The following is a 13,329-nucleotide window of genomic DNA, read 5'->3' on the forward strand; positions in this document are numbered from 1 at the left end:
GCTTAATAAACGTCCTCATCACTATCATGATTCAGAAATCAACTACTTTGGCTTGATTAAGGGCTTTTTTCCTGATATTTTTCAACAACATGGAAAGGAAAGATCGTGGGAGGACAGTGGGTAAGGCAACTAGAACTCAGAAGGGACTTGTTTTGATGTCTCTCTCCACCCTTTTAGATTGTGAGCCAATTGTTGGGTAGGGATTGTCTCTATTTGTTGCTGAATTGTACTTTCCAAGCACTTCGTACGGTGCTCTGCACACAGTAAGCCCTCTATAAATACGATTGAATGATTGAATGAATGAATCAGCTTGGCCTAGTGGAAAAAGTATGGGCCTGGGAGTCAGGGGGACTTGGATTATAATACCAGCTCCACCGCATGTCTGCTGTGTAACCTTGGGTAAATCACTTAAATTATCTTTGCCTCAGTTACCTAATCTGTAAAATGGGGATTAATACTGTGAGCCCCTCATGGGACATGGACTGTGTCCAACCTGCTTAGCCTGTATCTACCCCAGGATTTAGTACAGTACCTGGCACACAATAAGCACTTAACTAATACCATAAAAAAGAGAGTAGGTACAGTCAGCTGGCTTGTGGGGTGCCCCCACATTGTGGGTATTAATGGCTTGGGGACCAACCTGGGAGAATATGCAGATACTGTTTCACAGAAATTAGTGGAGGATCTGCTTCTTCCCACTATCGGTACTGATGAAAATATGTTCACTGAAATGGGTAGATGTTACAAAGTTGAATGCACAATTCAACAATTCAATGGAATTCATTCATTCATTCAATCAGTTATTGAGCTCTTACTGTTGCAGAGTACTGTACTGAATGCTTGGGACAGTACAGTATAACAATTAACAGACACATTGCCCGCCCTTTACGAGGAATTCAACAATGTAGTTTGTTGTATTCAAGATTTCTAGGACAAATTTAAAAATGGCAACATGATTGATTTTCGTCATCATCATCATCAATCGTATTTATTGAGCGCTTACTATGTGCAGAGCACTGTACTAAGCGCTTGGGAAGTACAAATTGGCAACATGTAGAGACGTCAGGGGGTGGGGGGCGAATAGCACAGGCATAAATTGGGGAAAGTCCAGCTTGCACATATTCATCAGAAGGAGACCCTGGGGAGTCCTAGCTGACCATAATTGAGACTGAATGGGATCAGTGATGTAAGCAGAGAGTCAACACTGCAAAGACTAATGCAGAACTGGGATGTAGCAACAGAAAGCGAGATACAAGACTCGGAATGTGATCCTTCTGCTGTCCTCTACTTTGAGCAACTCTATAGTAGAGCAGCTCCTTGAGAAGCAGCATGGCCTAATGACTAGGGTCTGGGTCCAGGAATTGGAAGGATCTGGGTTCTAATCCCAGCTCCTCCACCTGTCTGCTGTGTGACCTTGGGCAAGATGCTTAACTTTTCTGTGCCTCAGTAACCTCGTCTGTAAAATGGGGATTAAGACTGTGAGCCCCATGTGGGACATGAACTGTGTCCAGCCTGACTGGCTCCTATCTATCCAGTGCTTAGTACAGTGCCTGACACATAGTTAGTGCTTAAAAATGTCACAATTACTACCTTTATTATTAGTAGTAGTAGTATTATGCTCTGTGCAGTTTGGTTTGCTACAGCTTGAAAAAAGGCAGCAGAGAAATAGGAGAGGATTCAGGGAAGATCATCAATAGAGAAAGCAGATCTTTTGAGAAGGGTTAAAGGAATCCTCAGTGGAGGTAAGGTTAAGGGCAGGTGTAACAGCGTTTTGACCAATCTTTTCAGAAGCAGTGTGACCTAGTGGAAAGAGCACAGGCCTGAGAGTCAGTGGACCTGAGTTCTAATCCCAGCTCCACCACACACCTACTAGGTGTCCTTGGGCTAGTCATTTAACTTCTCTGTGCCTCAGTTCCTTCATAGACAAAATGGGGATTCAATACCTGTTCTCCTTCCTACTTCGTCTGTGAACCTTATTAGTACCTGATTATCTTGTATCTACCCAGTACTTAATACAAGTGCTTAACAAATACTATTGTTATTAGTACCAATCAATCAGTGGTATTTTTAGAGTGTTTTCTGTGTGCAGGGCACTGTACTAAGCTCTTGGGAGAATACAACACAACAGAGTTGGTAGACACATTCCCTGCCCACCAGGGATTTAAAGGATTTTCTTGGGGATGAGGCAGACAAACTGTTCTTTACATCCACTTAGGACTGAGCCAGAGGACATATGCATCAATCAAAGCCTGGGACATTTCTATTGGTTAAAAGGAAGAACTTCCTAACATTCAGAGGTAGACTATCGAAGGATTTCTAGCCTTGCTGTGTGACCCTGGGCAAGTCATTTACTTCTCGGGCCTTAGTTCTTTCATCTGTAAAATGGGGATTAAGACTGTGAGCCCCCTGTGAGAGAGGGGCTATGTCCAACACCATTATCTTATATCTATCCCAGCACTTGGTACTGTGCCTGCCACATAGTAAGCATTTAAATACTACAATTATTATTATTATTATCATCCTGGAGATCATTGCAGAAAGAACAGACCACCCCCAACCATCCTGGATGGGTCAGTCATTGCCCTGCCAGGAGGCAAGGGGCTAGGCCACCAGATCTTTGATTCTGATTCCATGATTTTGTGTGTGGGTACATGTGTCCATTTTGTGTCCCGAACCACTTGTCTCCAAGGGAAAATCAATCTCCCCTCTTTCTTTTTTTCTTTCCTTCTAGCTCAGGAATTATTACTAAGGGAAGAACAAAGGGAGGCTAAGGCTCATCAATGGAATAATTCCCAAGTGGACCTGAGTGAAACAAGTGGAAACCGAAAAAAATGCTGCTCCAACTAGGGTGATGCTCCTCTAAGATTACAAGTTCGTCCCTCTAGACTGTAAACTCCTTGTAATCAGGGATCATGTCTACCAGTTCTGTTATACTGAATTCTTACAAGCACTTAGGACAGTGCTGTGCATACAGTGAAGCTCTCAATAATCCTGATCAAGACCTGATATCCTGCCAGATTCTGCTCCTCTGAAAAGCAAGTACAGTGCCTCCTTAAGAAAATGAAACTGGGAATAATGGAGTGAAAGTCACCTTTCATGTGTTGCACTTGACCATTAAAATAAAAGTCTCTGTATTTTGACAGGACTCCAGGTGTTTCATTTCTACCATCACAGTTTATCCACTAATCCTCCCTAAATCTGTTAGTTGGAGTTCAGGATTGTGGATTTACAAGTTGGCACTGAAATGTTTAGCAGCATTTAAAGTATTATTATTGTCATTATTATTATTAGTAGTAGTAGTAATAGTAGTAGTAGTAGAAGCCTTTATTGAATCCCCACTTGAGGTGGTACACTGTATTAGATGCTTGGGAAGTCTTCTCAAGTGCTCAATTTGTACTTCCCAAGCACTTAGTACAGTGTTTTGCACACAGGAAGCACTCAATAAATACGATTGAATGAATGAATCAATCAAATATATAAGTGAAACATTCCTTGACCTCAAGGCCTTGTTTAGTGGAAAACAAAAATATTTACAACTCGAGTGGTCAAAATAAATTACCAAGCACACCTAAAAACATGAATGCTAAGAGCATGGAAACAAATTATTTCAATCGTATTAAGTGCTAACTGGGTGCAAACATTGTACTAAGCACTTAAGCACTGTACTAAGTGGTAGCTTAGCAACATTCAAAGTAGCTTAGAGGTTCTTTAAGGACTGTTTTGGTCCTTGGTGGGGTGAATGGAGGTCCTTCCCATTTGGATTTAGGCCCCAACAAGAACTTTCTGTTCTACCCACTCTTTAGTTTTCACTGATGTAAGCTCGAATGGGTCATGCTTAGGATCACACATTCCTGCTACGATTAAATGAAAGCAAAATAATACTTTTTAAATGCTGCAACAGACCATCAGCCACTTTTGGCATCCTGTTTACAATGACAGGATAATCCACTTCTACCATAGCAGTCTATGTGATATGGATAAAACCTCTGAATACAACAGAAAGCACGGTGGCTTAGTGAATAAAGTGTGGGTCTGGAAGCCAGAGGGCCTGGAATCCTGGCTCCTCCACTTACCTGCTGTGTGATCTTGGGCAAGTCACTTAACTTCTCTGTGCCTCAGTTTCCTCAACTGCAAAATGGGGATTCAAGATCTATCCTCCTTCCTACTTGACTGTGAGTCCCATGTGTGATAGGAACTCTACTCAGCCTAACTTGTATCTACCCCAGCACTTAGAGCGGTGCTTGATGCATATAGTAAGCACTTAATAAATAATATTAAAATAACCCCCAGGAAAATATGTCACACAGCAAATGACTTCCTCAGTTGATTGATCATTGGTATTTACTGAGCACTGTACTAAGCCCTAGAGAGAGTACAATAGAGCAAATAGACACAATCCCTGCCCCTTAGGAGGTAGTGGCCCAGTGCCAAACCAAACTAAGTCCTAAGAGACAAAGAGGCCTGGAACAGAGAATGCTGTATTAGAGGCTAGGATGCCCAGGATGGATAATATTTTTGTCTATGCCGCTGGCTTGTTCACTTGGGCTAGTCACTGCACTTGGGGCGATCTGAATTTCTCTTTCTCTAAAAAGGGGGAGATGCCATCAAACAATGAGCCACACCTTCACTAGTCAATTTCAGATCACAGGACGCTTGGAGGAACTGTGTAATGGCTGCTCTCCTGGACATTCAACCTTGCCAGCTAGCATTTCCTGACTTTCCCTCTCTACTTCTAACTTCTACTTTACCAGCCCATTATAGATTTATTCCAAATCCTCTGGCATCCAATGATATTTTACACCTGCACAACTCCCTGTGGTAATGGATTCCATATGCTGACCACCAGCTGTGTGAAGAAGTTTCCTTTTATTTTGTGTCCAGCCTATTTTCTCAAGTTTCAAGCTGTTTTTTTTTTTCTCTCAGCTCCTGAGACTATATGGAGCTAAGTCTGCAGAACTCTGTAAAAAGTTCCTGAAATGTATTGTATTGTAATTGACATTTTGTTCTTTGCTCTGGTCTTTATTTTCCCTGGTTTACTGGTAATTCCACAAACTTTTTAACTAGGTCTTTCTTTCCTATTAAGGATGAGATGGCATCCATTACCTTGCATAGAAAAGTCCCTCAGTTAATAGTATAGACTGACAATTTTATCCTGTTTCTACTAAATTTATTTCAATTCACTATCAGATAGGGTAGAGAAATGACAACACTTTTTGACACTTGCTTCTTGCATTTATTCCTACATTATTACTGCTTAAGACATTGGGTCAGTGCCCAAGAAAAAGAGACAATCTAGACTGTAAGCTCCTTGATGGTGGCATTTGTTAAGCACTTACTATGTACCAGGTACTGTACTAAGTGCTAGGATTGATAGAAGCAAATCATATTGGTTGCAGTCCCTGTTTCACATGGGACTCACGTTAATCCCCGTTTGACAGATAAGGTAACTGAGGCACAGAGAAGTAAAGTGATTTGCCCAAGGTCACACAACAGACAAATGGCAGAGCTGGGATTTGAACCTCAGGCCCTTCTGATTCCCAAGCCCATGCTGTAGCCATTAGGCCATGCTCTTATAGGCAGAGAACATGTTACCAATTATGTTGTATTGTACTCTGCCAAGCGCTAATGCAGTGTTCTGCATACAGCATTCAATAAATACCATTGATTGATTGATTGATTGCACTAGTACAATCTTCTTCATCTCAGATTTTTTTCTAATCTCACGAAGAAGTATTCATTTAACTTGTGAGAAGTCCAGAGGCATATTAGACTAAATGTTACTTGTTCTTTTGCTCCATAAACATTATTGTTTCCATTATAGCTTCTCCTCTCAATAATAATAACTGTGGTGCTTGCTTAAGCATTTACTCTGTGCCAAGCACTGTACTAAGCACTGGGATAGATACAATATTATCTTGTCAGACACAGTCCCTGTCCCACATTCATTCATTCATTCATTCATATTTATTGAGTGCTTACTATGTGCAGAGCACTGTACTAAGCACTTGGGAAGTACAAGTCGGCAACATGGGATCTGATATGAGATCACAGTTGAAGGGTGAAGAAGAACAAGTCCCGTATCCCCATTTTACAGATGGGGAAACTGAGACACCTAGTAGTTAAGTGATTTACCCAAGGTCCCACAGCAGGTAGGTGGCAGAGTAGGGATTAGAAATCAGATCCTCTGACTCCCTGGTCCAGGCTCTTTCTCTCTTAATTTGTTATTTGTTAAGTGCTTACTAAGCACTGTACTAAGCGCTGGGGTGGATACAAGCAAATTGGGTTGGGCACAGTCCCTGTCCCTTGTGGGGCTCTCAGTTTCCATCCTCATTTTACAGATGAGGTAACTGAGGCACAGAGAAGTGAAGTGATTTACCCAAGGCCACACAGTAGACAAGTGGTAGAACTGGGATTAGAACCCCGGTCTTTCTGACTCCCAGGCCCGTGATCTATCTACTTTGCCATGCTGCTTCTCTTATTGACTCTTCCTGGAGGACTTACAGAAATCAAGTATGCTCAGTCAAAATGTGTTCCAAGCTAATATCATCTGCTACCATATCCCTTCCAGCTTGAAAGTACAAACCGATAATCTTGGAATCCTTATTTCAATTATGAGGTAATGTTGGAAGTAACTCTAAAAGACCAGATGTGGCCAGGAGATTGCACTGCTCAAGGTTGAATCATGAGCAGGGATTCACTGGTCTAAGTGACTGAAGGAAACAACTTGTTGAGCTAGCGTGAAGTGAATGAGCAGAGATGGGAATAGAAAAAGAAACTGGGGTTATTATTGAACATTTAGAGAAGCTTTAAACAATCAGCCTGGCTCAGTGGAAAGAGCACGGGCTTTGGAGTCAGAGGTCATGGGTTCAAATCCCAGCTCTGCCAATTGCCAGCTGTGTGACTTTGGGCAAGTCACTTAACTGCTCTGTGCCTCAGTTACCTCATCTGTAAAATGGGGATTAAGACTGTGAGCCCCACGTGGGACAACCTGATCACCTTGTAACTTCCCCAGCACTTAGAACAGTGCTTTGCTCATAGTAAGTGCTTAATAGATGCTATCATTATTATGCAGCCATTTGGCTCCAAACCTGGATTAGAACTCACAGTTGTGTATAGACTGAATCAAATTTCACTGGCATTTTTATTTACAGTTGAAGTACAAGTCTTGGGAGAAATTGAAGTTTGGGATTCATTCATTCAATCATGTTTATTGAGAGTTTACTGTGCAAAGCACTGTACCAAGTGCTTGGAAGAGTACAATATAAAAATAAACGGGCACATTCCCTCCCCACAACGAGCTCACAGTCTAGAAGGGATGCTCTCCCATGATTTTTTAAGAAATGTTTGGGCTAATAGAGTGAAAACGATGGAGGAGAAATATTGGCTACAAAGCATCGTTTTAGCACATGTCAATCTCAGGCACACACATTTAAATAAGAAGAAACTTTTTTTTTTTGCAGAGAGGGGAAATAAGCATGTTGGGGCAAAGGAGAAGAGGAGAGAAGGCTATGTGATTTGTTTGTGCCAACTGCCGAAACCAGGCTATTCATCTTTAGTGAATTCACTGCCTTCCTCTAAGGGGAGGCAGGCTTTCCTGTGGCTGAAGGCATACTTTTGAGAGCTATCCAAAGTGGCCCTCCTGTGCCCAAACTGGTCCATGGGGTGGATCCCACGCCCCATGCACCAGGAAGGGTCAATCTTAGGATCTGTAAGGAAAAAGGCAAAAGGAAGTTCATGTCCACAGAGGAAAGTGGCAAAGTACATTGTGATGCTGTACCTCTTACCTGCAATAAGTCACAGCCAACATATGATTATATGACTGACCCTTGGGAAGTGCAGTTAATAATAATGAAAAAAAAGGTATTTTAAGTGCTTATGTGTGACAGGCACTGTACTAAGCCCTGGGGTGGATACCAGCAAATTGGGTTGGACACAGTCCCTGTCACATATGGGGCTCAGAGTTCTCAGTTTCCTCACATGATTTAGAAAATGGGGTTACTGGATGTCCACGTCTGTAGCTCCTAGGAATAGTGAGGGGGTGAAAAAGACTATCCTATAAACCCTATGAGTTTCTAAGAGTCAGATAGTGTATGTAGAGTACAGTGTAATACTCGATGACCACACATATACATTTTGTGGGCAGGGAATCTGTCTGTTTATTGTTATATTGTACTCTCCCAAGCACTTAGTACAGTGCTCTGCATACAGTAAGCATTCAATAAATACTATTGAATGAATGAATGAAAATAGGTATATGTAGTTGTGGAGTACATGACTACAGGAAAGAATCATTTGCCATTATTATGATCTTACCCTTCCCTGGGTGTCTGCCCTACACAAGTTTTAATTGGGAAACGTGTCGTGGAATCTATTTGGAGAATCAGGATTTAGACAGAAGTTCTGGCAGAAAAGTGAAGTGCTAGCTCACACCGTGCTAGGCATGTTCTGGCCTGTGATGTTCTCAGGACCACCTGCTGGACTTAGGGAATTTAACAAGAGGCTAGTGTCTAGAGAGAGAAGCCTGAGAAAAGACACATTTGGGATGCAATCTTTACTCCTGCTTTTACTCAACTGATCAATCACTGGTACTTCTTGAGTGCTTACTATGTAAAGAGCACTGAATTGAGCACTTGGAAGAGTATAATCCAACAGAATTAGCAGACACATTCCCTGCTCCTGCTGCTTTGGGAAGCAGCATGGCCTGGTGGAAAGATGACAGGCCTGGAAGACTGAGGAGTTAGAATCTAATCCCAGCTCCACTACTTACCTGCTGTGAGATGTTAGGCAAGTCACTTAACTTCTCTGTGCCTGAGTTACCTCATCTGCCAAATGGGGATTCAATACTTGTTCTTCCTCCTACTGTGAGACCTTGTTTTCTTGTATTTCTCCCAGTACTTAGTAAAGTGCTTGGTACAAAAAAACCACTTAAATACTGTTTTATTATTATTATTATTATTATTATTATTATTATTATTATTATTACTTACCAGTGTCTTCCTCTTATTAGCAGCCCTGTGTTGACCTGCAAAGATCGACTGTGTGATCACCCAGATCTATTCTACATCCATTCCATTCAGGAATCCTGACAGATCCATTCCTGTCTAGCTTTTGACAACAATTGCAGGGAATGGGTTTTGGACAAAATGAGGTTAACTTCTGGTGCAGAAACAAAGCAAGGCAGCTTGATGAATGCTCTGTTAATTAACTAAGCCACTTAACAGATTAGAATTAGGGTGGTGGACAATGTGGATTAGCAGGAATAAACACAATACTATCAAGACAATTATCACTGGGTACTCCAGTGAGCATTTCTTCCCAGACTCTCTCCCTGAGGAACATTTGGAGCACTCACTTCTGATTTCCATGGAGCTCTTATGGGTTCAACACTCAGCTTCAGGCAGGGCCAGGATGACCAGCAGGAAGCAAATGAAATGGACCACCAGCAATCACATTCCTTTCATCTCTTCTACACCAAGGAGTTCGGACAGAACTGTGAGTTGAGTCTGGGGGTGGGGAAGCCTGAAAAAAAAAGTTATGCTTTTTCTGGGCGACACCCCACCCAACCCGTTCCTCATGGCTGGAGAACCCCAGCTTCCACAGCATCCCCTGGCAACACCTGGTGTCAGCCCAACAACCAGGGCCACACTGAGTAAAGATAGGCCTTACTGCTACAGTATCCAACTCGGGGACCACTCTGAAGGAGCCTCTCAACTTGACCCCCAACAGGCAAGGAGAAGCAGCATGGCCTAATGGATAGAGCATGGGCCTGGGAGTCAGAAGGACCTGGGTTCTAATCCTGACTCTGCCACCTATCTGCTGTGTGACCTTGGGCAAGTCACTTCACTTCTTTGGACCTCAGTTACCTCATCTGCAAAACAGAGATTAAGAATGGGGGCCCCCATGTAAGAGCTTAACAAACACCATAGGAAAAAAAAAGAGACTCAATGCAGGTTGAATGGTACCATTATTGATAGCCTAAAGGGTGTCATCCTTTATCCTCCTTGTGGGACCCCCACAGCCTGGTCTTAACCAGTTTCAGCTAGAGCCTGCTCTTGATTCAGCGACTTTTCTTCAGATGATCAGTACCTTCTCTGCAACAGCTGGTCTTCTGCCCATTTAGCACATCTGGCTCCCTTTCTGGGTCGCATCTGGAGAGTTTTCAGTACTCTACCAAGTCTTGACTATGGGAGGGAGAGTCAAGCAAAGGCCTACCCATTCCTAGGTTGAACAATGGGTAGTGAGTGGAAGGCAATCTGCTACAAGTCAAAACTCACCTGTGCTGGGCAGCAGCAGCATGGGAGAGAATCGAGGGTGGAGACTCAAGTTTAGTGTGCAGAAGGAGGCAATGGTAAACCACTTCCATATTTTTACCAAGGAAACTCTGTGGATCCACCATCAGACAATTGCAGATGGAAAGCGGGGTGTTCTGGGAGAGATGTGTCCATGGTGTCACTATGGGTCAGAGTCAACTCATTGGCATAAGACAAGACAAGCACTCCTGGACTTTTCATCCAATGCCAATCTTCCATATTACAGCTTATTTGAATTCCTGGCTTTTTCATCTGGCCCTTTCTTTACATTCTATAGCCTTACATTCTATAGCCTTAGTGGGATCATGCAAGACCCAGCACCTACAGTTCCCTATCTTTTGACCCTAATGCCCCTTTTCCACCAAGGTCAGAACCTTCCCCCCACCCCCAATAATGCAGACTCCAAAATAGATGAGAATTCATCGTAAGAGTGTTGGTAGGTCTTGAAGAGAGTGTGTGTGTGTGTGTGTGTGTGTGTGTGTGTGTGTGTGTGAATGTGTGTCTTTATTCTAGAAGTGCATGGAAATTCTCCTCAGGATTGTTTGATAAAGGTTAAGATAGAAGATTTATTTTTTAATGGTATTTGCTAAGTGCTTACTATGTGCCCAACACTGAACTAAGTACTGGGGTAGATACAAGATAATCAGGTTGGATCAAGTCCATGTCCCACATGGGGCTCACATTGTTAATCCCCATTTTACAGATGAGGTAACTGAAACACAGAGAAGTTAAGTGACTTGCCCAAGGTCACTCAGCAGACAAGTGGCAGAGCCGGGATTAGAACCTAGGTCTTTCTAACTCCCAGGCCCATGCTCTATCCACTAGACCACGCAGTTTCTCAACCTTTATTTGAAAAATCAAACTTTAAATCATCAGATAACCCAGAACCAAGGGGTTGCTGCTTCACCGGAAAATGACATTTGGTTTCTTCCAGGGCCTGTTACATAGCAACCTCTGTCTTTGTGGTACTGTCCTTTGCTGGGGAAGAGCCTCCCCTGAAGAAATGCTGTGGTCCTGTGATTAACAGCTCCATTCCTGGTGGAAATTATCAACTTCTCTGGCCTGAAAGTGGTGCAGCTTTGGAGTGGAGTAGATGAAGGAAAATTGGGTTTGGTGTGGCTGGTTTGCTACACTTACAGTAGGCAGCTCAGAGAAAGGACAAGGAGAAGGATTAGGGAAACTCAGAGTGCTATTAATCCTCTCTCCCAGGGAACAAAATACTCAGAACCCAAACTTCAGTGCATGCCTACTTTCTTTTCAACTTCTTCCTTAAAACTAAGCCTCATCTGTGGCCACATTTGCCTGCAAATTTGGTTCTAGAATAAAGCACAGGCCTGGAAGTCAGAGTACCTGGGTTCTAATCCCATCTCCTCTTTTTCTCTGCTGTGTAACCTTGGGCAAGCCACTTCACTTCTCTGTGTCTCAGTTACCTCATCTATAAAATGGGGATTAAGACTTTGAGCCCTATGTGGGACAGGGATGGTGTCCAACCTGATTACCTATCTTTGCGCTAACAGTAATCCTTGGCACATAGTAAGCACGTAACAAATACCCCAATTATAGTTACTATTATTATTACTGTTTGGTTGTATCTACCCCAGTGCCTGGCACATAAAAAGTGCTTAACAAATACCACAATTATTATTATCAGTAGAATATTTGGGTAGGAAAACTGGCTTGTGGGGTGAATTGGCTTGGAGTTAGCACAGTGGGGAGTTTGTCCTGCAATAAAAGATGAACATTTGGTAACATCAGACCACTGGGCCAGACTTGGTCCTTGTCCCAGGAACCATGACTCCAGCATAGCCCTTTCTAATACCACCTTACCGTCAGGTACTTCACTCTTGTCTATACTGGGGCTGACCCCTTGCCCACATTCATTCATTCATATTTACTGAGTGCTTACTGTGTGCAGATCCTCACTTCTGCCAGGAACTCCTTCCCACTTCTTATCCAACAGTCCACCACTCTCTCCACCTTCAAAGCCCTCCTAAATTACATCTCCTCTAAGAGGCTTTCTCTGACTAAGCCCTAATTTCCCCCATGCGACCTCCCCTCTGTGTTAACTATGCATTTAGCTGTGTAACTTGTTTTGGGCAGGGAATGTCTGTTATACTGTTATGCTGTTCTTGCCCAAGCACTTAGTACTGTACTTGGCACAATGTAAGTCCTCAATAAATGCGATTGTCTGACTGACTACCCTTAATCACTTTGATATTCCCAGCACTTACATACGCATCCTTCTACTCTCCTGTTTCTGCTCTCTGTATTTTATTTTAAGGTCTGTCTCCCCCTGTAGATTGTAAGCTCCTTGTGGACAGGGATCACATCTACCAACACTATTGTGTTGTACTTTCCTAAGCGCTAATAGTACAATGTTCTGCACACAATATACACTCAAATGCTGTATATAAATAATAATAATAAAAAATAATAGTGGTATTTGTTAAGTGCTTACTATGTGCCAGGCACTGTTCTAAAAGCTGGGGTAGATACATGATTATCGGGTTGGATACAGTCCCTGTTCATTCAATCATATTTATTAAGCACTTACTGTGTGCAGAACACTGTACTAAGCGCTTGTCCCACGTAGGGCTCACATTCTTAATTCCCTTTTACAGATTGATTGATTGATTAATTGATCTTTGGCAGGCAGAATGACAAGGTTCTCCCCACCACCAAACTGAATAACCTCAGGAGAGTCCAAGATTTCAGAAAATTTGGCAGCAGAATGAACAGAGTAGATGACCACTAGACGTCAGCTGTTAACTGGGCCCAGTTGGAAGGCAGACATAAAAACAGCCCCTTGTGAAGAAACATTTTTCAGCCTATTTTAATATTAGTGAAGAATCTTGGGAGCCAATTTCCCTTTCACCAACTGCTTGGTGGATCAGACTCTGTTAGGGCAACCACGACCCAAAGGGAAATCAGTCAACCAGTCAGTCAGTCAATCATATTGTTTGAGCACTTAGTGTGTGCAGAGCACTATACTATGCACTTGGGAGGGTACAATATAACA

General features: G+C 42.7%; 1 protein-coding gene across 1 annotated transcript in view; it reads left to right on the plus strand.

Moving 5' to 3' along the window:
- Positions 1 to 3,140, plus strand: part of RAB17 (RAB17, member RAS oncogene family) — a 28,699-nt gene extending 25,559 nt beyond the window's left edge. The window contains exon 6 of the mRNA XM_038749575.1: positions 2,732 to 3,140. Coding sequence (XP_038605503.1) covers positions 2,732 to 2,847 — 116 coding nt within the window. The 3' untranslated portion in view covers positions 2,848 to 3,140. The remainder of the gene's footprint in view (positions 1 to 2,731) is intronic.
- The last annotated feature ends 10,189 nt before the right edge of the window (positions 3,141 to 13,329 follow it).

This window comes from Tachyglossus aculeatus, chromosome 7 (genome assembly GCF_015852505.1).
Source record: "Tachyglossus aculeatus isolate mTacAcu1 chromosome 7, mTacAcu1.pri, whole genome shotgun sequence".
NCBI classification, from domain to species: domain Eukaryota; kingdom Metazoa; phylum Chordata; class Mammalia; order Monotremata; family Tachyglossidae; genus Tachyglossus; species Tachyglossus aculeatus.